The sequence below is a fragment of the Arctopsyche grandis genome, chromosome 13 (assembly GCF_051622035.1).
Source record: "Arctopsyche grandis isolate Sample6627 chromosome 13, ASM5162203v2, whole genome shotgun sequence".
NCBI lineage: Eukaryota > Metazoa > Arthropoda > Insecta > Trichoptera > Hydropsychidae > Arctopsyche > Arctopsyche grandis.
Genome location: NC_135367.1, coordinates 13597954 through 13624711, shown reverse-complemented (window position 1 = coordinate 13624711; position 26758 = coordinate 13597954). Strand labels below are relative to the sequence as shown.

The window sequence follows — 26758 nt, the reverse complement described above, 5'->3', positions numbered from 1 at the left end:
ATGACAAGCTGTTCAATTTTCTAATGTCAATAATATACAGTGAAAAATTTAAATTTTTACTTTTAATGTAGTGTATATGTTACAGTGAAAGCATATTTCAAGTGAAAATATATTTTCACGAAAGCATATTTCAAGCAGTGAAAATGTATCAAACAATGAATTTACAACGTTTAACTCTATAAATTTAACCCTAACAACCCAATTTTAAATGAATAGGGCCAACCCTTACTTAACCTGACCTATCCTAACCTTTAAATAATACCAACCCTAACAATCTAATCTTAAAGAACTTAAAGAAAAAAAACTCTGATAATGTAACTGGTTATGATTTCACTGAAACGTCAGTGAAAATTTATTTTCACTTGAAATATAATTTCACTGTGACATATACATACATATGCACATGTTATCTAAAATATAATTTCAAAAGAGACTATATATATATATATATATATATATATATATATATATATATATATATATATATATATATGTATATATATATATATATATATATATATATATATATATATATATATATATATATATATATATATATATATATATATATGTATATGTATATACATATATATATATATATATATATATATATATATATATATATATATATATATATATATATATATACATATATTATTCAACGATTCATGAGGTCCACACGTAATCACTTGGTCTACCGTGTGTACCTCCTTATAAAGGACAAGTTAGCTTAGCATCCCCGAGCATCTCCGCATAGCATCCCCGATCCATTGGCGTGTCTATAGGCATGTGGATTTTCCCTAGCAAGTCGAACGCAACCACCCCGGTTCTGAGAACTCTAGCTCATCCTTTATTCAGGCACTTACTGGGTAATCCAGGGGTCTCTATTGTTCACCCACGAATACACTTAGACAGCGGATACACTCTCTCTCACGTTCCCACGTTACAATATATTAGGTATGACGAATTTTAGAAATTTATTTATTTTTAAATATTTTCTTCTCAACCGTTAGTGCCTTTACTCGTAAACTTAGAGGCTTTTATTCGAAAGCGTTCAATGTATCAAATTGAAATTTAATATATGTACATATGTATATATGTAAGTTCCAGTTTAATATTAAGTAATAAATTTGATTTCTTCATTCCGTCGCGGGCGAACGGCGCATTATGTAATACGGGCACGCGGCAATAAATTACCCTGTGATATTTATATATAACATATAACTTTACTTTAATTCATATATCAATTTTTTTGCGAAGTCACACGTTGAAAACAACGGGCACAACACTAGTATTATATACTACATAAAATGTTTTGTTTAGAATTTATAAGGCTTTGGCTAGAATCTGATAACCGGAAGTTGTTATTTTCTTTAAATTAATATTTCTTTTAATTTTTTTTATGTTTTATTGATATTTTATGGTTAATGTTTATAGTGATATTATTGTTAGTTATAAAAAATATAAATAAAATCCGATGACCGGAAGTCGAGCTTTCGTTTTACTGCAAATCCAGAATCTGTAAGTTTCTCTGCGCTCAAGTGTGTAAACGAAAACGCTTTCATAGTTGGTAGTTTTTTTTGAAATGCTTTTTATTGCTAATAAATTATGTCCCCAATACATCTTATATCTATTTTAATAGTTACTGATCTACTGATCATTTTCTATTTTTTTTATTTTTTTATTATTATTTATAGTGTTATCTTATTTCAATATTAGTGTACAACATAATAGGAATAAAGTACAAAAATTTATTTACAATTATTGACGAATTAAGTTTTTGATACTACTCATATTCCTCAGAGGTATATGTACATATGTACGTAAAGTAATGGGTTAGTCACATCAGAATTTTTTTAATCGATATGGATTTTGTTGAAAATTCGTTTATGCATGCAACTTGGCAAAATTACTCACCAATTGATCAAAGTGTAAAGATGCTATTGAACTTTGAATTTTGCGTTAGATTTATCTTTTCATCAATTCTCTTTTATTAAAAAATAATTAAAATGGCAATAATCACCAAACCTTATGATTAGACAAGAAAATTCTGAAAAGTATTTCTTTGATAATTTAATGTAATTCATATGTATGTACATATAGTGCAATTTTATATGAGTCATTTCCACATATTAAACAATAACAAAGACTAAAAATTGTGCGGACGAGATTCGAAGTTATTTTATCAGATAAATACAGATAAAGAGATAAATACAGATAAAATTTTACAATATTCAGCAACCAAATCAATAAATTCTGCCGACACAAAGTGGTATTCGCAGACGGTTGTGAACTGTGCCTTTGACAAGTGTCTTCAACTGACGTTCGTGGCATTATTTTCATCGGTTACCAAAAATGAAGTCGACAATGGTTCTGGCGCCATTTCTGGTGGCGTTAGTTTTTACTAGCTTACTTCCAAATGGTAAGTACATAATTTGAATAAAATAAGTAATAATGCATAATTATGCAAAATATGTATAATATTTCCGATTTTTAATGTTGAATTTTGTTGAATTTCAAAATTCATATGAAAAAAAATCAAATGTTTAATAACATGCTAGTGACTATTGTCATCTTCAAATTATTATCCTTGTGCATCGTCATACACATTCACTGACTTTAAAACTTCTGGAAACTGGTCTGGAGGATTCAATTGGATATAAGTTATGTTAAAAAATCTTTGACCCTCTTAATTTTGCAGCGTAGCTTTTGATTTTGGAAACAGTCAAACGTTACATAGAGTTAGTTGGATATACATATATGTTTTTTGGCCAGCAAGTTTCTCATAGTAATTACATATTATAAAATAAAACCATCCTCTACCGGACGCGAGGGGTTACATCACAGCCGTTTAGTTTAATTTATTTTTTAAATTTTATCTGTATTAGTTTATTATATTAAGTTTGATTTATTTCATTACAAGTCGTAGTAATCTAACACCATAAATTAGTTTTCCCATGGTCGAAATACATATATGTAGTTAAATCGCTTTCTCATCCCCGAAAAGGATAGATTCATCACATTTTTTCAAAATCTTCAGGTTTGTTTTTAAGATTAAATTGATAAATACATATGCACACATATGTATGTATCATAAAAGGTCTCATTCCGATTTTCATTTTCTTCACTTAATTGTTTATTTATTAGCGATGTAGTGAACACAAAGTGAAACAATCTATGCATTAAACAAAATTTCAAATATTTATTTACTCATTTTATTTGGGATGATCTCTAAAGATAACAAATATAACATAGCACCCTTTCATATACAATATGTATGTATCAAATTTCGACAATTATAACTGACATGTGATTAAATGAAAGTCATGTATTTCAGGTAATGCGAATAATTGTTACGATTGTGAAGATTGTGAAGAAATTCTTGAAAATTCTCCCACATGCGAGCTAAGTTCTGAAAAATATGTAGCATTTGCACATCTGAGACTGAGACGAGATATTCGAATTGTACAAGTTTATGTTGACCCCGTCACTGCCACCGAGGAAGCCACCGTCACTGAGGAAAACACCGCCACCGAGGAAGCCACCGTCACTGAGGAAAACACCGCCACCGAGGAAGCCACCGTCACTGAGGAAAACACCGCCACCGAGGAAGCCACCGTCACTGACGAAAACACCACCACCGAGGAAGCCACCGTCACTGAGGAAAACACCGCCACCGAGGAAGCCACCGTCACTGAGGAAAACACCGCCACCGAGGAAGCCACCGTCACTGACGAAAACACCACCACCGAGGAAGCCACCGTCACTGAGGAAAACACCGCCACCGAGGAAGCCACCGTCACTGAGGAAAACACCGCCACCGAGGAAGCCACCGTCACTGAGGAAAACACCACCACCGAGGAAGCCACCGTCACTGAGGAAAACACCGCCACCGAGGAAGCCACCGTCACTGAGGAAAACACCGCCACCGAGGAAGCCACCGTCACTGAGGAAAACACCGCCACCGAGGAAACCACCGTCACTGAGGAAAACACCGCCACCGAGGAAACCACCGTCACTGAGGAAAACACCGCCACCGAGGAAACCACCGTCACTGAGGAAAACACCGCCACCGAGGAAACCACCGTCACTGAGGAAAACACCGCCACCGAGGAAACCACCGTCACCGAGGAAACCACCGTCACCGAGGAAACCACCGTCACCGAGGAAACCACCGTCACTGAGGAAACCACCGTCACCGAGGAAACCACCGTCACTGAGGAAACCACCGTCACCGAGGAAACCACCGTCACTGAGGACACCACTGTCACCGAGGAAACCACCGTCACTGAGGAAACCACCGTCACCGACGAAAACACCACAACAGAGATAACTTCTCTCCCCAAAAAAACGCATTGCTACAAAATTAAGTATACAGGTATGATACTTAATTTGTTATTTTTTATTTGGATTATAATACTTTTTGTTATTTTGTCCAATAGAATAAGTAAAATACGTATCAAAAATAATCATTTAGAATCTCTTTATAATCTATAGTCTATAACTCTATACTATCACTAGATGCATACGTATCTATTATATATGCTGTATTATGATCAACCTTTATTCTGCGATCTGTTTATTTTTTCTATACTGGATTTAATATTATAGAGCTATGCATAATACAAACATACGTATATTACAAAGGATCGCCGGCGATTGTTTTTTTACACGGTTTATTTGCATCTACATACGTGTAAATTTAAATAATATTTCATTTTTAAATCATCCAAAACAAATAAATGTACAGATGTGGGTATTACTATAATAAACTTAAATACACGTCATTGACACTATGCGTAAGGTCAATTTCTACGATCTGAATCTAAATATAAAATAAAATTTCTAAATACTTAATTTAAATCTAAATACTTTAGTTCAATAAACACCGTATATGCAGACCCGTGTATTGTACATACGTACTCGTATACAATATATAATGTATAACAAGATTTCGTTTAATTTTTTTTTACATTTTAAAGCAACCATCTATTTGTTTTAAATTTTAGTCGATGACAAGGTAAAGGTAAAGAGAGGATGCACCTTATATGAGGAAGAAGATACTCAAGAAGCCAAAAACATAAAATGCAAAGCACTCGCTGGCGACATGGAACCGGAAGAATGTAGGATTTGCACAGAAGATTTATGCAATCCAGCAGGAAGAGCAGTTGCTTCAGGAGTGATGGCATTGCTCCTACCGTTGCTGGCTGCAGTGCTGTTACAATAGATTTTAGCAGTTAAGTCTAGTACCAAAAATGCACAATCAACTCTGTGTACATACTGCTGAAAGGTTGAACTATTAATCTAAGCTATTGAACTATTAGTTTAAGCTCAAATGATACATTGTTTTGAATTACATATGTACAAGTGTGTACATATGTAATTCAACTTTCCAGTATTTTGCCGCACAGAGTTTCGTTGACGTTTTTCCGTGCAAGTTTACCAACAAATCCAACACGTCAATTTTTGTAAATATATTTTTAATTTATTTATGAAATAAATGATTAAGTACCTTTTTAAATAAACGAATTGTTAAAATTTAAATTATGCCTATTTATTTATCCATAAATAATACGCATACGAAAAAAATATATCAAATTTTAATGAAACCAATTACACAATACATTTTGATGATTTGATTTGATCTTATATATCATCGTGTCGTTATTTTAGTCACAATCCATCAAATAGTTTCATATACAATTAATTAAGAAGCAAACCAACCAAAAAAAAAAAAAAAAAAGATAAAAATGAATTGATAAATAGATTGTGGATAAATTACATTAATACGGATGACGTCAGGGATTTATTTTTAATTTAGTATGATAAAATATCTCGTTGTTGTCGAATTAGCCTTTCAATAAAAGTAGTAAATTAAATTTTTCGCACATAGGCACGTAATTCGCCTTTGTTTTGCATTTGTTTATCTTTCACGCTGTCGCCTTTCAAAACAATTGATTTTTTTTTATATCTAAGTAAGATAAAATTCATTAATTTGACGTAAAAAATAGCAGTCGCATTAATAAAAGTCATGTGACTAAATCCAGATAGATGAGATAACAACATGATAGAATGTGAATGCGATTTACAGTTTCTTTCCGAAAATATTTTTTTTTTTGGACGAAGTGTTGAATATAGCAATTTATTTCGAATCTAATTTCGAAATGGACGGTAGCGCATGGGAGCTCCACTCCCTTTCGTGAAATCCAGAAACGTTAAATTGTGAAATCCAGAAGCGTTTTCTCAACTCAATAATTATTATCGAAAATAATATATGCCAATATTGTCAATATTGAATGTTAGAAGAAGATGGTTATATATTTTTTACGGGTCTACCCGACGGGATCGAATGTGAAATGCACGAAAAACCAAATATCGGAAGGCAAAGATCAAAAAATCGAAAGATCTTAAGTCGAAAGATCAAAAAAAAAGGGTGCATGGTAAACGGTACATACTCACTTAATTTGCGCGAGCAGGATACAACAGGAATAAGAGGAACAGGCTTTTCCTCCCGTATTCTGCGCGCGCACATTAATACGGGAGGAAAAGCTTGTTCCCCTTGTTCCTGTTGTATCCTGCTCGCGCAAATTAAGTGAGTATGTACCGTTTACCATGAACCCTTTTTTTTGATCTTTCGATTTTCGATATTTGGTTTTTCGTGCATTTCACATTCGATCCCGTGAGGTGCACCCATTTTTTACATTATAAGTGGAGATCGGCGGTGCGTTTCTATTTCCCAGGAAAGAGGGTTGACTATTGTCCTACAAAGCTAGAGAGCAAAAAAAAAAGGTTGGCAATAGAAATTGACAATGGCGAACCCATTTTTTTGTCCAAATAGAAACCGACCACCGCACGTCCATTAATTATGAGTTATTTACATTATTTATGAGTCGTAAATCAGTATTGAACTATTTAACTGAAAGTAAAATGCTTTACATTTCGATTCCGCCTTTGGCAGAATCTGTAGCCGAAAACCATTTAAACCATTATTGTGTTTTTAACAAGCTGGGTGCACTTATCTGAAATTTCGTTCTCGGCCCTAGACAAATTAAAAATAGTATTCTATAGACATATTTTTAATATGCGAAATATCAGAACTATTAGAAAAATACCTATACACAGTGGCAGCTCGTGGATAAGATATCTGGGGGTGCTGCGGTTGATTAAAAATAAAAAAAATGTTTATTTGGATTATATTTTACTATTAACATCAAAATGATCAAAATTAAACATACTTCTGTCTTTTTTCCCTGAAGAAAGGTCTATCACCTTTTCGTTAAAATTTTCACTGTTCATAATCATTTTTTTTTCAATTGACAGCATAGAAAAAGCCGTCAATCTTTCCTGAACCATTGTGTTTCTTATATACATACATGTATGTCTTTATTCTATTTATTGATGAAAAACACCGTTCAAGCTCAGAGGTAGTTGAAGTTGTAAGCAGAATTTGAAAAAGTTTTGTTATTTCCACACGAACTTTGCATAAATTAATTGCAAAAATAAGTTTTAAAAATATTAATAAATCATTAATACTATGCATTTCTTTCCTTGAGTAAAACACTTCTAATTCAGTTTGAAGTTTTTCTTTATCTAGCATTGGATATGATTCAATGGTTAGTAGTAGATCTTCCATTGGCATTTTCTTTCAGTACTTTTCAAAATTTTCTTTATTAAATAATTTCACAGCTTAGACAAAGTATATCTTTCTTTTATATCCTTAATAATAACATCGCACATATTTTTGGCTTCTATAATATGTGCGATAATATATGCATATAATATATCACATATTTTTGGCTTCTATTCGCTATAAGAATCTCATATTTGTATAATGACATAAGTAAAACTTTCTAAGTTTTCTTTAATTGCATCGTTATTACTAGATTTCATTTGGTTATAAATAATTTCTAAATGCGGCATTAACTTGTGAAAAAGTTCTGACTAAAATAAAAAATTGTATTCAGTAAATTGGTAGAATCTGTTATTGTTTTATCAGTATTTTCGGAAGAATATTTAAGTTCTTGAAAACATTGGCTCAGCTTCTCTTGATTTTGATACCAACTTAAATACTTAAAGTGACGTGTAGAAGGAAGTGTAGAAACGTAGAAAGTGTAAGAGGTGTAGAAGGAAAGAGAAAAGGTGCAGAAGAAATGAGGAAAAGTGAGGAGCGTGTCGAGCGCACACGAACGCAACAAGAAATGTGTATAATACTGTTGGGAGTGCAGTACCAACCAAGCTTCTAGCTGCCCCCGCGCCCCTCCTTCGCCCACTCGGTATATTCCAACGAAAACCGTACTGCACAAAATCATAAACGATGCTTCACTTTCTGATATTAGTACCGCGATGTATGATCATTATTGGATGTATCGGTGTGCGGGCGAGCTTAATACATGCTTAAATAATATTGATATTTTCATATAATATACATACATTTATGTATATAATAATATTAGTCAATTTCCTTGGGGGTGCTGCAGTACCGCAGTGCGTATGGACGAGCCGCCACTGCCTATACATATGCTGGTTGCTATTTTTTTTTTTAATAATAATTGAATAAGAAAACATGATATAACACGTACAATTTCACATGGAAACAAAAGATGCGTGGAACGAAAAATAATAAACATTTATCATTAAATAAATACACGTATTTTTATATAGAATAATATAAAATATATCAATGTCGGCCAGTTGAACGTCCCTTTATACATCGGCTCTCCCCCCCCCCCCCTCTCATCGGTCCTGAACTTATCCACATTCTATTCAATTCGAAGGTTTTATGATTTCATGTCGGCTTTGAGCAAAAATTTTCAGTTTTGGGGCCCACAATCGACAATTCTATGACCTTGTAACAAACTTGTCACGGAATTCATTTATTTTCTTTTAGATTGTCATATTTATTATTTGAACTAAATACTAAGAAACCAAAATATTAAAACTGTTGCAGTCCTTCTGATGAAAAAACTTAAAGTTAGCCAACGTATCAATCAGTAATGATTATTTTGAGAATCCCTGACTCTTCAGACATCAGATCAAACACAAATATGTCAATCTATTATGAATACATACATATATGTACATATGAAGACTTTTGAAGATACTCTTCTTCGAACAGTGGCCCATTGATTGGGTCATATTGAGTGGCTCATATTCTTCACCAAGCTTTCTCAAATATCTGAAAAAAAATTTCTCCTGTGGCGATTTTTAAATTGAACATATTGAATAAGAATAATATTTTATTTCTGATATTATCTAATATATGATTTCGAGAGAGACTTTGTAACTATGTGAGGTTTCGGTAAGAGCATCCAAAATAAATTAAAGTTTCTCTGACGACGATATCGATATCGTTGAATATTATTTTTTTCGATTCAAATAAATTTAATAAATAATAAAAATACAAATGAATGCTTACTATTAAATTAGCCATGTTTAAGCGGTTTATATTACAAACTAGTGTTGTGCCCGTTGAAACACGAATAAAAATAAAGTTATATGTTATATAAGTATAATGTAAGGTATTTTATAGGCGCACGTGCACGTAATACTAATCGTAATAAAAAGTGGCACATTATACACTTAGCAATCTAACCCGTTTGAAATGATGAATGAATGTGTGTGTGTGCACTTCCAGAATCCAGAATCGAAATCGAAACGGCTGGTTTCGGAAATAAATTGATGCACAAATTAGAAATTACGAATTACGAAGTGATACATTTTGTGCATCACCGACGCCCTAGGGGCTTTGCCCCCAGTGCCCCCGAAAAGTGAATATTTTTCACATTTCTTTTTTTTAGAAGTTCAAATTTTCTGATATTAAAAAATAATCAATCAACTGTCACATATTGAAGTTTGAATGAGACGATTTTGATAAATTTTGAATGATTAACGACTCAACGAATATTTGTATGATGGAAGCAGTCTCTAAAGAAAATATTGTTATTTTGATTTTAAAAATTATTGTGGACTTCTATTTAAGGTGAAAACACAGAGAGAGGAACGCGGCACGTCAAACCTGCACCGTCGCGTCCCTTCGCAAACCTCATCTCTTGGGTGTTTTCGGTAATATTTTATTCTTGTATTGACAGTGATTGATATTGGTGATTCAAATATTTGAAGAAATGTAGGAGAAACTTGTCGACCATTATTCTCCCATCTTTGTTTTGAATACAAAAAATTCCGAGAAAATTTACTAATTTACATATAACACGTTAAAATGTTATATTTTATCGTATTGGGGTGATATATGGGGCAAAAAAAATACATGTACGCAAAATAAAAGAAAATTGTTACATTAATGGATTTTTTTTATTATTATTATACATATATACATCATATGTGCCATGACAGAAATTACCCTCAAGGCGACACATATGGTTAGATTATTTTTGTACATAAATACTAACAATTCTTCAAACATAACAGAACATAGAGATACAATAGAGACATCTATGGACAATCAACAATTTTTTGATACACACAAAATTTGATATGCTAATAGATCGAATTTGCGAGAAACTGACGGGGAGGATACCGATTTATTGGATCCTTCAAAACAATTAAGTTACAAAAAAAAGAAAAATTCCAACAAGAGACGGTAGATCTGTGTTTTAATAACGACAAAATCTCGCCAGCAGCGTATTTGGCTGGTACTTGAACCTACGACCACTCTACTGGTATGCAATAACTCTACCAGTGCAATATGCAGTGGCTTTAAAAAATAACTTTTGCACACAACAAATAAACTTCATAGGTCCCAGTAATCTATCTAATATATAATTTCGAAAGAGACTTTGTATTTTTGGTTGGGAACATCCTTTCTATGACGATTCAATTTTTTTTTCGATTCAAATAAATTTAATATAAAAACAAATGAATATTTACTATTAGATTCACCGTGTTTAAGCTGTTTATATTACAAATACTGAGCGAAGCTGGGTAAAAGAACTAGCATAATATAATTAGAATTATGGGGTAAAAGGTTAAATATCATTGAGATCGGTTTTCACTGACAAATGATGTTCTCAAACTATCAATAACAGTTTCATATGTAGTTTCAAAATTTACATAGGCTTTAATAAGTAAGGTATTTACTTATGCTCTGGTGATTTGCATTAATAGCAATCAGGTATATGGTTACAATATATGTTTTTCTTGATTATGAATTTTGGAATGTGTAACCAAAGATGATTTGTATGAAAAAGATTTTGAACATAAAACACATTTATGCGGTTTATTTCCAGTGTGAATTTTCATATGCGTTACCAAGTAAGATTTAGATCCATATCCCTTCAAACACATGTCACATGTGTACGGCTTTTCCCCAGTATGGGTGTTCATATGGGCAACCAAGTGTGAGTTAGATAGAAATAATTTGGAACATATTTCACATTTGTGTGACGTTTTTCCCGAATGAATATGCATATGTGACACCAAGGAAGATTTAAATGCAAACGATTTCAAACATACGTCACATTTGTATGGCTTATTCTCGTTATGGCTCTTCATATGCAATACTAAGAATGTTGAAGTCGTAAACGACTTCAGACAGACTTCGCATTTGTAAGGTTTCAGACCGCTGTGAATCTTGCTGTGTGCCGCCAAGTGAGATTTAAAAGTAAAAGACTTGAAGCAGATATCACAGTTATGCGGTTTTAATCCTGTGTGATACTTCATGTGATTATTTAATGAGGATTTATATCCAAATGATTTTGAACACTTGTCGCATTTGTACTGATTTCCTTCAGAATGCATTTTGATATGATTTTTTAATATGTATTCATTTGTGAAGGATTTTGGGCAAATGGTACATTTGCATAGTTTTCTCCCAGTGTGAAGATATACATGTGTTTTTAAAGATGACTTTTTTTTGAACGATTTTTGGCACATGTCACATTTATACGGCTTTTCCCCAGAATGAGTCTTGATGTGTGCTGCCAAGAGAGGCTTCAATGTGAATTTTTTCAAACATATACTACACATATGGGGTTTAGCTTCAGAGTGCGTTTTTTTATGCGTCAATAAACTGTGCTGAGATGTAAAAACTTTCGGGCACATGTCACAGTTGTAAGTTTCATCTGCAATGTGAATATTCGAATGTATCTTTAGTTCATAATCTGACATAAACTTTTTCAAACAGATATCACATTTAAAAGGTGTTCTTCCAGTATGGGCGTTTATATGTAGCATTAAATACGACTTTGTTCCAAATGATTTCGAGCATATGTCACAAGTATACTTCTCTTCCCCAGTATGGGTAAGCATATGTGATGTCAATTGCGAGTCGAATGAAAATGATTTAAAACATACTTCACATTTTTTTGGTGCTTCCTCGGTATGGATATGATTATGCAATAGCAGTGATGATTCCGTTGCGAACGATTTGGAACACATATCGCAAGGGAACAATGTTTCCATTGTGTGTGTTTTCACATGCATTATCAAGTGGTGTGAAGTGGTGAATGATTTTAAGCACATATCGCATTTATATTGCTCAAGCTCTCCATGAGTTGCCACATGTGCCATCAGGTGAGATTTAAAAGTGAAAGACTGCAAGCAGATGTCACAATTATGGGGTTTTAATTCTGCGTGATATTTCATGTGATTATTTAAAGAGGTTTTATATATAAATAATTTCGAACACTTGTCGCATTTGTAATGTTTTTCCTCACTATGGACTTTTATATGAACGTTTAGGTTAGATCCATTTGAGAAGGATTTGAAGCAGATACTGCACTCGTGTGGTTTCTTCCCTATGTGAGAATATGCGTGTATTTTTAAAGATGCCTTTTTTCTAAACGATTTTTGGCAAATATCACATTTGTATGGTTTTTCCATAGAATGAGTCTTAATATGTGCTGCTAAGTGACGTTTCAGTGTAAATGTTTTGAAACATATATCACAGACACATGGTTTATTTTCAGAATGCGTTTTTTTATGTGACAATAGCCTTTGATGGGATATAAAAAATTTTGGGCACATATCGCAGTTGTAAGTTTGGCCTGCAATGTGAATATTCGAATGTATCTTTAGTTCATAATCCGACATGAACTTTTTGAAACAGATGTTGCATTTAAAAGGTGTTCTTCCAGTGTGAGCGTTTATATGTAGCATTAAATACGACTTTGTTCCAAATGATTTCGAACATATGTCACAGGTATACGGCTTTTCTCCAGTATGGCTATGCATATGCATTACCAATTGCGATTTATATGCAAATGATTTAGAACATACTTCACATTTATTCAGTGCTTCCCCGGTATGTATATGATTATGCAGTAACAGTGATGATTTCGTTGCAAACGATTTGGAACATATATTGCAAGAGAACAGTTTTTCAACTGTGTGAGTTTTCAAATGAGTTACCAAGTAGTGTGAAGTGGTGAATGATTTTAAGCAAATTTCACATTTGTATTGTTTAAGCCCTCTGTGGGTTATCACATGTGCCGCTAAGTGAGATTTAAAAGTAAAAGACTTCAAGCAGATGTCACACTTGTGGGGTTTTAGTCCTGCGTGGTATTTCATGTGATTATTTAAAGAGCTTTTATATCCGAATGATTTTGAACACTTTTCGCATTTATACTGTTTTCCTTTAGAATGGACTTGCATATGAATTTTAAAGATGTAATCATTTGTGAAGGATTTCGAACAGATATTACATTCAAATGGTTTTTTCCCAGAGTGGGTATATGCATGGAATTTTAAAGATACTTTTTTTGCAAAAGATTTTTCGCAGTTGTCACATTTGAATGGTTTTTCCCCAGAATGAGTCTTCATATGCGCTTCTAAGTAAAGCTTCGTTGTAAATGTTTTCAAACATATATTACACATGAGAGGATTATCTTCAGAGTGGGTTTTTTTATGATTCAATAACCTACGATAAGTTACAAAAAATCTTGGACACATATCACAGCCGAAAATTTTATCTACACTGTGATTATTCGGATCATCAATTTTCGTATGTGTCAATAATGCATCGGACGACAGAGATTTTTCCATTGTGTGATTTTTCATATGCATCACCAAGTATTGTGAAGTGGTGAACGACTTTAAGCACACGTCGCATTTGTTTTGTTTAAGATCTCTGTGAGTTATCATATGTGTCATCAAGTGACATTTAAATGGGAATGATTTCGAGCAGATTTCACATTTATGGGGTTTTAGTCCGTCGTGTTTTTTCATGTGACAATTTAAAGAAGTTTTATAACAGAATGTTTTCAAACATCGGTCACATTTGTATGGCTTTTTATTGGAATGAGTTTTCCTATGAATTGATAGATAGTATTCAGTTGCAAATGATTTCGAGCAGTCGACACATTTGAATGGTTTTTCTCCTATGTGAGTATATAAATGTACTTCTAAAGAAGACTTTTTTGTAAATGATTTTGAACAGATATCACACTTGTGTGATTTCTCTTCAACATGAAGTTTCATATGCTCCAATAAAAATGATTTATATGTGAATAACTTCAAACATACATCACAACTGTATGCTTTTTCCTCTGTATGATTTTTTTTGTGAACCGATAAATTGTGTTCAGTTGTGAACGGTTTCAGACATATATCACATTTGTATGGTTTTTCTCCCGTGTGTATATTCAAATGCCTCGCTAAATCCGACTTCAATGTAAATGATTTTAAACAACTGTCACATTTGTGTGGCTTTTTCCCAGTGTGAGTATTCATATGTGCGACTAAATAAGATTTAGATCCAAACGATTTTACGCACACATCACACGTGTACGGCTTTTCCCCAGTATGGCTGTTCATGTGCATTATCAAGTGGGAACTGGATACGAATAATTTGTGACATATCTCACATTTGTTTTGTTGGTCCGTTGCATGAATACGCATATGAACCTTTAAGGAGGAATTATATGCAAAGGATTTTGAGCATATATTGCATACATACGGCTTTTCCCCAGTGTGGATATTCATATGGTCATCGAAGCTTGATTTTCGTGCACAATATTTTGAACAGATTTTACACGTAAGCGAGTCCTTATTTGAACCTTTCCTTACATCAAATTCTGTGAGTGGAATATTTTGAATGATTTCTTCAGTTTCATGACAGCCAGTTTCCCTACCAGTCTGTAAAATCAAAAGATTATTAAGAACACTTGTTTCAATTTTCAATTAATTCCATATTCAAAATTGCGAATTAATAAATTTAAATTTCACCAACATACTTTCTTCACTATTGCACATAGAAATTTCTTTATTTACCTCATATGCATCGAATTTACTGCTATTTTCTTCCTCCCAATTTAAGTCGTCTAATATAATTTCTTCTGTTTTGATATTCATTGCTCTTCGCGTAACATCACTCTTAATACACATAGTTTTAAAACATGCGAATGATTTTAGGTTGGACTCACACAATAGGCATATTTCATTTGGAAATGTTTCATCTTCCTTCATCTGTAAGTTTATAAAATACAAATTAGACAATTTTCGACAACTTTGCCAATATTTGTATACGATCACTTTTCAATTTCAATCCATCTATTACATACTATTAGATAAATAAGTGTACTGGTTTTATCTCATGACTTACCAGGACAGATACCCAAAAAAAAAAAAACCAATACGAATAGTCACCTTATTTAAGTCGAGTTTAATATAAAATATATAACAGTTAATATAAATCTTTAACATAAATATTAAACAAACATACCCGTAGCCATGCAATTCTAGAGTTATATTGCTTCCGCAAATCGAAAATGAACTGACCTGTAGCTGACAGCAGCCTTTGATTTGTTGTACTAATGACTGATTGTCATAGATGGAAATGGACGACTCAGCTGGTTGAAATGAAAGACATAGCCGACACTCCATCTCCTAACACTTCTCACTTCTCAGCTTTCACTTACAGCAAACTAAGCAGTATTCTAACCTACAAAATATGACAACCACTAGTACCAATGACATTATATTATGTTATAAAAATTTACTTACAGTGACACGAAAAATGTTTTATTATTTTTTTATTTCATATAACACGAATGCTCACCTTTAAAGATCGCTCCAATGCGACGAGTGCATTTAAACAGATACAATCATAGATCTAGAATATACTAGATCCGCCCTCACGTGTTAAAGTCTGTTCATACTTAACAGCACTGCACGGCTTCAGCACTGCACGACTCCGTTTCAAATATGTCATTTTATTACATTTCTATTCATATCTACCTACACGTCGCGGTCACGTCACGTTTACAGCAATTTGGCTGAGTGCAAGGCAAAATCGGCTTACTTATACATTAGAGGCCATGACGATACGGCGCAATATTGCTTACGTCGTATTGTCGAGTACTTGCAATATGAATGCATACACGTGCATTCGTAGCTACGCGTCAGAATACAAGTCAGCAAAAATGTTTCGACGTTTATCGAACGAAAAATTATGTATAATCGCGCTGTTGTTGGAAGAAGAAGCTCAAGAAGGCAATAAAAAAGCATGGAGGCGTTTTGATGTGCATCCCATGTTAAAAAATAGAAAAACCGAAAGAGAGTTTTGGACACTGTATAAGGAGCTTGTGGATGATGGACAAATTTTTTTTAAATATTTCCGTAAAAAATTATTATTTTTTTTAAATATTTGCGCCAAAACCATGTCGAAAGATTGAACAGCTGTCAACTATCACTATCGATAATTGGTCCAAAACAGCAAAGCGTCAGACTCATGGCACGTAATTCGAGTGTATATTTCCACGATGGCCAAAAAAACGGATACGATACGTTGCTGTAAGGTATGAACAGGGTACTGCTGTAAGCCTGCCGTGGCGTAAACGTGACGGTTGGTATGAATATACCCATACAAAATGTACCAAAGAATACTTTTCGTACGGCCGGATATCTGCTGAAGTCGGTACGTGCTGACTAGGTATGAACATACCTTTATACTTGTCTCCGATTATAATTTTATTATAATGAACTTATAATCCGATTATACTTTCTTACATTTAATATATGCTAGACTTGTTTAATGTTTTGTATGTTGATCAAATATAAGTTGACAGCACTGATGAAAGACCGCCTACAAGGGACTATTGGGTCCCAATACCGGTCTGTGATTGGTTACTTTAATATTAATGCTGATTTGACATTTCATAATGACAAATAGACCATCCAAACATGGCTCGTATTGTATGAAATAGTCTGGAAGCGGTTTTGTCTACTAATCATTATCTTGGTTGACCGATAACTGCAGGTGAACAATTATAATTATTGCATCGGGATTTTTAGATGACCAATTGTAATACGCTATTGATAACTTTCAACATCCGTTGAAGTAATAAAAAGATATTCAAATATATTTTACGAAAAATAAAATTTTTCTAAAAAACATTATAATTTATTATAACGTTGACCCGATTTTATTTTTCTAAAAAAATAAAAATTTATTAAAACTGACCCGATATCACCGTAGGTTACCGTTATAACTGCATATTAATATTTTACTATAAAAATATCATCTATGTACATACCGCTGTAGCACCATCTAAAATAGTGAAAACCATCAGTTTATATCCATATAATTAGTATGCAGTGATAAAACATCCCGGATCGAACGTGTAACCATTTCCGACCACGAAATACATACTGCGTATGTTAATATAGATCATTTATATATTACAATTGCAACGAAAATTATCTGATCACCTTTAGTAACACATTATAGTCATGTAGTTTCCTCCCATACGTTATTTGAAATATTTCGGCATTTATGTATACAAATTCGAAAATTAACGTAAGTTCATTATTAAATTTTATGTGATATTATGCTTGAACTATTTGTGTATTCGTGTAAATAAAACTCAAAGAAAACAGAATTTTTTAAATTTAATATCTCACATTTATGTAGGGTTTAAATTTAAAAAATCGTAGGTCCAGTGTGAATTTTCATTTGCCGATATAATTTGTGGTTAATGTATGTGAATGACTTTGAACAAACGTCACACTTGTGTGATGTTAGATCAGAACTTTTCCTAATCGTTTTTTCATTATGATGATTTGGAAAAACTTTCTCCATCCATCTGAAAAATAAAGCAATAGTTAAAACTTTAAAAGCAATATATATTCACAATAGTTTCTGAAAATATAGCATATGTATGTAACGTTGAAATTCGTGAATTACATACATAGTCTGAGTGACACAAAATCTATTCATACTACTATTCAATCTACATCTAATAACAACTCATGGATATCAGTCATAATCAATATTCCTAAACCAAAGCATGTGACGAGAAAAAAGAAGTATCCACAAAGTAGAAATATGTCAATAACACAAGGCTGTACAGTTGTTTCACGATTTAACACACACGGCATCCACATAGGACCAATAAAATGGCATCTATCACTAGTTAAACATTCAAATGATGAGTCCCAGCATTTACACTTGTAAAAAGTATCTTAAATGAAATTGCTACTAATAAACTTACATTTTTATATGTATCTTATTGTTTGTTAATTGTTTTCTAGTTGAATTTTGTCATCATGTGGTACGAAGAAGATGTGATAATAGCTGCTGCAGCTTATATTATCATTAACGAAAGAAAAAAACGCAAGCGGAGCTGCTGGATGCGACCTTCCTTGAAAAAGAGGAATGATCGAGAAGAGACTCGAGCAGAGGCCGATCCTCGTCTTGATCATCACTTAGCGATCGCTCACCTTCAAAGCGCTCTCGGAATGTCAAGCCTCGATTTCGATGACTTGGTAAATAAAATCGGGCCGATTATCTCTAGACAAGACACAATATTGAGGCTTGCCATATCTGTTAAAGAGCGCTTGCTAGTCACATTGAGGTTCTTGGCTACTGGAGATTCTTACAACTCCATGATGCAGCTGTTCAATATATCAAAACAAGCTATTTCCGCTATGATACCGGAAGTATGCGCCGCCCTTGCTATGAAACTTCAACACGAAATAAAGGTATTTGAAACAATGATTAACCAATGTATGGTATATTGGTCAATTGAATTTTAAAATTAGAAGTAATGTCATACACTGCCATTAATTAGTAGTGAGCTAGAACACTATTATGAGCACATGAGGTTTCCACTAGTGTTATTTTTAACTTTACATCCAATTGACCATATACCTATATAATACTATAGATGGACCAATTACGTTTAAAATCATGTGAAAATTAAAGTATATATGTTTTATTTATTTTAATTTAATGAATTATAATTCAATATTAATTATTAAGAATATTAATATAATATAATTCAATTAATAATAATTAAGAATATTGCCTTCAAACTAGAAAAAAATATATTGAAATTTAATTTATTTGCCAATACAATAAAACCTCGATTTAACAAACTAATATCAGTATGTTCTCAAAAAAATGCTGAATATATTTATATCATATGATACTTCAGACTTTGATCTACCGAATTGTTATATTTTGCTGTTTATCTTTCGCTTTATGTAAACCCAACATAGATTGCCGTCCTTCAGAAACCTTGGTCATCCCTCTGGTTCTTCTCGCGGTCAGCTCGCATGAGTAGTCATAGCCAGGTCATTCTCATAAATTTCATACAGTACATGATTGCAATTTATCAGCCACTTGATATCCTACATACCACAAGAAGAATACTAATTGTAATTGTAATAGATCTTGGTTTCACATAGGTATACATATGTTTAAGCTAAAGTATTTTCAATCGTTTATCCCATCCTCTATGTATGAAAGCTTACCCCGGGTTGCAATATTTTTAATATTAGCGGAAATGGGAATTATGGCAAAGTTGTAATGTGGTTTCCATAAGATATCCCATTTAAAATATTTGGCGTTTTAACATCTCAAAAAGTTTTGACAGATAAAAGTTTCATGCGACACCTGGTAGGAGTCTATTTGAAGACTAGCACTTTAATTAAAACCAATAATTCGTGTATGAACCAACTAGTATGGTCATGAACGAACTGGGGTGAACACTTGGACTATAACATACACACATATGTTATTTTATGCATATTTAACAGAAAAACCATCCCCCTAGTGGTCTGGAATTAAGGTTTCACAGTTTGTATATATTTTTTATAAACACTGATTTTTTATCATTGTAGAAATAAAACTTAAAAGTGAACCTGAATAAAAATTTATTGACATTGACGCAATGTTAACAAATAATCGCTCTAATTTAACAACATAAAATGTAATGTCAAACAAAATCGAATGTAATAAAATCTATGTTAAAGGAATAGAATATGTACAGAAAAGCCAATTTTTATATTGCGATTTGGTTAAAATGAACATAATTATATTAATACTTTGTAAAATATATTAATTAAGTAAAAAATGAGAATATGGAGAGTACAAAGATCGAACGTACATAACAAAATATTGTATTTAATATCATATATATTTTTTCAATTTCAGTAACCCCTTGCACTGCAATATAGATTATTAAATTAATATTATGTACATATAATGTAATTGAATAGTTGCCAATGAAAGTAAGTAAATATTATAAAGGCAATAAATCTCGATCATCCAGAATCACATTAACCAGGTGTATATATAAAATATTCAATTAATAATAAACTGTTTCTATGCATTTTACCCATAGATTAATGTTTTTCTTATCACCTTGAACAATCGAGAAGCCTATTTTTGTATAAAAAAATGTAATATATGAAGTGTTGAATTATTAAATTCTTCAATGATACATTCAGTCATCAAAATTTTACATTATTGCCATTGGATACACCGAGTAAAAGCTTATTCCAGTGCAAGGTGTTATAATGTTTAAAATTTAATAGAATTAGGTATTCAAATAACTCTGAAGAGTAGTATCGTCACCACTGTCGAAATTATTTGCCTCGGGCATCAACTGCTGCTGCTGGGATCCATTCATATTTGATGGCGTCGAAGAAATAGGTAGTCCAGTATAGTCATATCTTCCCATACCCGCCTCCAATAATATATTCGATATTTTGTGTTCGACTACTAGTTTGGCTTTATCAGTTCTCAGGTTTCTCAGTCTGGAAGCGACGTACTCTCCGAAAACATCACAGTCATCTCTCCTCTTTCCATTATTGTATATACTTTTCATTATGGCGTACGCTTGATCTAGCTTCTCGTCGGTCTTCTTCATTTTAACTGCTCTAGGACTGCGAAAAGCAGCCGTTCTTTTCTTCTGTCTAACCAAGGGTACGGATGTGATTAAAGGGGGGGTCGAAGGAGTCAGTGAGTCTTCACTTTGGTGATCATATTGAGGAAATGTTTCATTCGCAATCTCTTCCTCACTTTCGTGATGCTCACTCTTGATATTAGTAATTTCAACTTTGATTTTATCACTTGAATAATCTGAGGTCCCCTCCTGAAAAAAATAACAAATTATTTTGTAGCATACACATGATGTTAACGTAAGCTTGGGTCGCATTAGAACATTTGATAGAAATGTTAGACCTAATGACGTAATATTTATCGTATAGTATGGCCCAAATCTTACACATGTATCTATTAACCAGAAGTATAGCTCGGTGGTTACGTTAATGGTAACCACGGAGAGGTTCCCAGGTTCAAGCCCTGGGTTGATCGCGATTGAAAAGAATTTCTTCCGAGTATTATCTGTAGTACTGCTGACCAGACTTGGATATTTGTGACCGAAGTCTAACGTTTCCTATCACAGTTCGCCAATTTATCTGATTTCATTGTTGAAACGGTTCCTCATAAATAGGCAAAACCATATTACCTACTATTTGTCACCATTCTTTGAATATTATTATGTAATTTATAAATGTAAAAGTTAAATACCATAGGTATCATGGTAAAATATACAATTTAAAAAGAAAAGAAAAAAAATCGAGTTATATGAAATATCATAATATTAATTCTGCTTTCAGTTACCTACAAAAGAAGAACAATGGCAAGATATAGCAAGTGAATTTTATTCCCGTTGGAAGTTTCCGCACTGTGCAGGAGTTGTAGATGGAAGACATATCACATTACAAACTTCGAGACACTGTGTCAGTGAAAATTTTGATAAAAAAATAGTTATTTTCGGTTTAGTGAACGCAAATTACCAGTTTATGTATTTCAATGTCGAATTTCAAAGTAGGATATCGGAAGATGAGGCGTTCAATAGCACCAATTTTAATAAAAATTTAATGGACCGTACATTAAACTTGCCAGATCCAACAACTCTTATTGGACGTGAAAAACTAGTTCCGTACGTGTTCTTAGGCAACAGTGCGTTTACTCGAATTCCAAATTTACTCAAACCATATTTTGGCGCTCAAGAAAAAGGATCGCCGAAAAGTGTATTTAACTACCGTCTCAGTAGAGTGCAGAGAGTTTCCGAGAATGTATTCGGTATAATATCGGCCAAGTTTGGCGTCTTTCAGAAGACATTACTTTTAGAGCATGAGAAGATCAAAAAAATCGTGTGTGCCTGTATCTACCTGCACAACTATCTTAGAGGAAGTCCTAACTCAAGACGGTACTACACACCGGAGGGTAGCTTTGACTCTGAAGATAAAAAAACCGGTGAAGTCATACTCGGCTCTTGGAGGAAGGGGTTCAGTAAATTAAATATTTCATTAAAAGAAACTGCACCAGAATCGTATACGGAAGTTTCAAACACAAGGCAAGAGTTTACAGAATTTTTTCAAACAGCGGAGGGATCAATCACTTGGCAATGAAGTTATTAACCCCTTATGTACTGCTGGAGTTTTCTGAAAACTATAAAAAGCCTGCGTATTTTTCGCAGTAACTGGAAAAGTAATAGGTTTTGTAAATTAAACATATCTAGCTCCTAAACCTTTCTATCAATTAAATTAAAAATGGGAATATATAATATATTTTTCACATTTATCTTCGACCTTGTGAATTATCAGATCAGTATTTCTCAAACTGTGTTGATTGCTGAATTCAATTGTGTACAACATTTATATACATTTGAAACATAAATTCTCGTTAAATGAACTCTGTTTCTATACTTGTCTCGTCGACTTTGTACAAGCAGTATATGAAAAATGTTTAATTAATTGAAATGAATTACATAAATACCAGTGGCGTGCGCTGAAATTCTCTTTCTTTTTGTCGTACAGCCTTACTTAATGTGCACGAACGGGATACAAGAGGAACAGCCTGTTCCTCTTGTATCCCGTTCGTGCACATTAAGTAAGGCTGTACGACAAAAAGAGAGAGAATTTCAACGCACGCCACTGATAAATACATATGTACATACATAAAGTTATCAATCCTATCCAAAATTGATGCCAAATTAAAAATTATTCAAGTATAGAAACGGAGAGTTGATTTAACGAGAATTGGTGAAACCAGGCCCACTGATTTTCACGTAATAAACGATATCTATCATATAGATCATTGTATTATTCTTTTGAATGAAAGATTCAATTTGAGAAATATGTATGAATGCTACGCGACAAAAAACCAATCGATTTCAATATCTCGGGATTTAAAATCTTCTCTGAATATTGTCGATCAATTCCTTGGAAAAAAAGTCAAGCTTTAAATCATAGAAATAACTTTTTTTAAATTTGTTTTTCGATATTTTGGATAAAGATATGCTGGTATGATATCTATAAATGGAAGTTTGAAAATAATTTTTTTAAATAATACTTTTTATTTTTGTATACAGTTTGGAGGATTAAATAACATATGCTGTGTTGACGGCCTTTGAATGAAGTCTCATTAAAAACACAGTGTATGTGTTTACAGCCCGTAGTGAGTTTAATACTTTATGTTATCTAAATTAAAACTTATACTTGTATATTATACTAGGTGCGAAAGAATGATAATTATTAAAAATGTCTTTATATTCATTAATACATATATGAAAAAAATTATGTATGAAGTACGAATTACGTATTTTTAATTATACCAAGTCTTACCTCACTTTGTTGTTCAATTTCTTCGAAAGATTCGCCTCTGTGTTTATCTTTAAGGAACATCATATGGTCGTACGCGAACCATTTTGACATAAATCTCCCTCCGCCCCCAGCTTGGATTTGTTGGTACTTCCTTCGCTCTCTATAGAATTGTGAGCATAAATTTTTTACTTTACGTTTAACTTCCGGTATATTACTCCCAATAGCCAAGGAAATTTCTTTCCAAGCCTCGCGCACAGAATTCCTACATTTATGCTGGTCGTTTTTAACATCCCATAAACACTCCGCCTCTTTGTATAACTTCAACATTCTAATTATTTTATCATTCGTCCAATGATCCATAGTCAAATTTATGAACACAGGCCTAGATTAGACAACACAAGAAAGAATCAGAACTATACGACACAAATAAACAAATGAAAAATGTCACACACACTGTTTCGTCAGAGTATTGGCTAACTCAAAGAAACTGCTTGAAAGATGACGATTTAAATCTTCTCCAAAGTACTGTTATTACTAGTACTCCTGCCACTACCGACTAAAGCTTTTTTGAAAGGAATTTATTAATCACATCTTGCTTAGCTTCCACAATGCTGCACAATTCGTTTTATCTTCAGTCTGACTGTTGATTAAGTTTTTCCTATCTGTTATTACATACATACTACAAACACCAAACGTGGACTGACAATAAAGTTGTCTCGTATGTATACTAGTATCAAGAAACATAAAACTAGTTGTTAAGTACATACTTACTGCATGCCAGTAGCATTCTTATTCCATCTAGACGTATTGTCTCGTTTACTAATTTGTGAAGACTTCAAAAAGAGTATAACTATAAGTGGTGTTCTTTAACCCTTTGCCCGCGGCAATAAATATAGCGAACAAGCCCTGTACGCGGCAACTTTTTCGCAAATTTGGTAATCGAGTTTTCGACCTTAAATACAGATTTTAATATTTATTCAAGTAACCAGATATGTTAATTAACACATAAAGTATTATTTTAAACAATTAAATACATAATATATCTCGTAGTTTTGGCTTAATTGTCAAATAATCATTCTTCATACAATTGAGACGTATCGTCGCCATTGTTCAACAGACGTGACGTCACATAAACGATGTTTCAGTATGGTTCCACAAAAAACTAATTTTGCCTGGTATATATTCATTTTAAGCAAATTGAATAGATGGCATTCAACTCTCAGTAATATATTCAACCAATTTTGAACCTTAAAACAGTTGAAATAGACGCATATAAGGCTCAAAATCCCGTGCAAAGTTCAGAAATACTATGAAAGACAGCCGCGGGCAAACGGTTAAACACTAATATTCTTTCAATAAATCTTATCAATAATTGGCCAGTTTAATTCAATTTCTTTGTAATTTAATTAAATACTGCTTTAGTTGTGAGTGAAAGCGCCATTGTGCAATTCCTCATGTAAATCTTTTTTTTTTAGAATATGGCTCATAATGAAGCTCAAAGGAAAATGGAAAAACGGAAAAATCTTGTCCACATATGGAATTATAGATGTACCATTATATGTACATATGTAAACATTTCATTCCTTCAAGCGCATCACAGATGAAGCGGCACTAACAATTTTCAAGATATAATGAAAAATCAAAAACATTTTGCTGACACAAAGCGTTGAATAGTTTAATTGTTTGGTTTGTCAATATGGTACCAATCTGTTTGTAATGATATTTCAAAACTAGAGCTTGGTCAAATTTCAACTTTTGCTACTTTCCATTTTAAGTTTACTGCTTAAAGTGGATTCAGTGTCGTACAATTGGTTAACACTAATAGCGAAAATCTTTCACAAAAATGTAACAATGACTTATTTTCTATGTGTATACTATATATGTAAGTTAAAATTGAAACTCGTCGCCTGAGTAAATCACTGAATTTCGATTTGCAGCAACAAAAAGCATTTTACTGTGAATATAAGTTCAAATATGATCTTTCAAAAATTCCTCACTGTAGAGGTGTTAAATTTTAACGTCATTCGATTTATAATAGATACTTTTACCGGTGAATTATCGTCAGAATTATTTTCCTTCACACCAATTCGACTTGAGTCGCTATCGTCATAATCATTAGTATGTGTTGATGAACTAGTTTCAATCATGTTATCCCAATTTAAATCATCCAGTAAAACTTCCTCCGTTATGATATTAAAACTCTCGGTTAATTTCAGCCTCTGTAACTCATCACTTTGCTAAGCAGATATTTTACAGAAATACGGTATCTGGCAATCCATCATCCCGCTTCACCTGTGAAGGAAACACAACATAAGAGAAAATTTTCAATGAAATTACAACAGGCAAGGGTTCTTAACATTGGTTCTCCATTATACATAGATTTAGATCAAAGTTTTAAACAGCAAAACTCAAACAAAAGTGGACAATAAGTTAAGAACCCGTGTATTAGGTGAACCAACTTTGAGCCGACAGTAATTCCGGACGCGTTGTTCCAGCGGATGAGGATCGTCATACATGAAGATTAACGACTCTGCCGGTGTATAGAAGAGGCAAAGTCGACACTCCATCTCGCTTGATGGAAATGATAGCTTTCTCTGATACTAAAATATTATTCCATGAATAAAATATACCAACCGGAACATCGATACCAACGGCTCACTTTTTCACGTTAAAATTCATTTATATATATTGCTAAAATATAACACTCTCAAGGCTACGCCCTTGAGGAATCTGCACTAAGTAAACACACTAGTGACACTTCTCATAAGAACGACTATGTACGCGTAGGATTTGCGCTGGCAACACTAGCAAAACGTATATAATGGTAAATGGATTATTTCGCACATTGCGATCGCGCGCACAACAAACGTTGCCACAAAAAGCGCGTTTATGAAATATCTAACAA

The 26758-nt window shown here is 32.9% G+C and overlaps 4 protein-coding genes across 6 annotated transcripts; 2 read left to right on the top strand and 2 right to left on the bottom strand.

Moving 5' to 3' along the window:
• Nucleotides 1–2219: 2219 nt before the first annotated feature.
• Nucleotides 2220–5899, top strand: LOC143921556 (uncharacterized). The gene is made up of 3 exons (XM_077444903.1): nucleotides 2220–2422; nucleotides 3338–4378; nucleotides 5010–5899. Exons 1-3 carry the CDS (start codon nucleotides 2356–2358, stop codon nucleotides 5225–5227), a joined length of 1326 nt encoding a protein of 441 aa, XP_077301029.1. The 5' UTR covers nucleotides 2220–2355; the 3' UTR covers nucleotides 5228–5899.
• Nucleotides 5900–10291: 4392 nt separating this feature from the next.
• LOC143921555 (uncharacterized) lies at nucleotides 10292–15919 on the bottom strand. Its single transcript, XM_077444902.1, has 3 exons — nucleotides 15733–15919; nucleotides 15226–15420; nucleotides 10292–15090 (listed from the first exon to the last, which is right to left on the bottom strand). Exons 1-3 carry the CDS (start codon nucleotides 15835–15837, stop codon nucleotides 11137–11139), a joined length of 4254 nt encoding a protein of 1417 aa, XP_077301028.1. The 5' UTR covers nucleotides 15838–15919; the 3' UTR covers nucleotides 10292–11136.
• A 1179-nt stretch (nucleotides 15920–17098) lies between these two features.
• Nucleotides 17099–23878, top strand: LOC143920793 (uncharacterized). Its single transcript, XM_077443751.1, has 3 exons — nucleotides 17099–17212; nucleotides 18487–18936; nucleotides 21862–23878. The coding sequence occupies exons 2-3, from the start codon at nucleotides 18502–18504 to the stop codon at nucleotides 22657–22659; spliced, it is 1233 nt and encodes a 410-aa protein (XP_077299877.1). The 5' UTR covers nucleotides 17099–17212; nucleotides 18487–18501; the 3' UTR covers nucleotides 22660–23878.
• Nucleotides 17829–26669, bottom strand: LOC143920794 (uncharacterized). 3 transcript variants are annotated; one of them, XM_077443752.1, is made up of 4 exons: nucleotides 26488–26607; nucleotides 23875–24235; nucleotides 20816–21335; nucleotides 17829–18038 (listed from the first exon to the last, which is right to left on the bottom strand). In XM_077443752.1, exons 1-4 carry the CDS (start codon nucleotides 26493–26495, stop codon nucleotides 17974–17976), a joined length of 954 nt encoding a protein of 317 aa, XP_077299878.1. In that variant the 5' UTR covers nucleotides 26496–26607; the 3' UTR covers nucleotides 17829–17973. The 3 variants fall into 3 exon arrangements, with proteins under 3 accessions (XP_077299878.1, XP_077299879.1, XP_077299880.1); XM_077443754.1 differs by lacking the exon at nucleotides 17829–18038 and adding an exon at nucleotides 25902–26145 and having other exon boundaries at nucleotides 20097–21335; nucleotides 26313–26621; XM_077443753.1 differs by lacking the exon at nucleotides 17829–18038 and having other exon boundaries at nucleotides 20096–21335; nucleotides 23875–26145; nucleotides 26313–26669.
• Nucleotides 26670–26758: the final 89 nt, after the last annotated feature.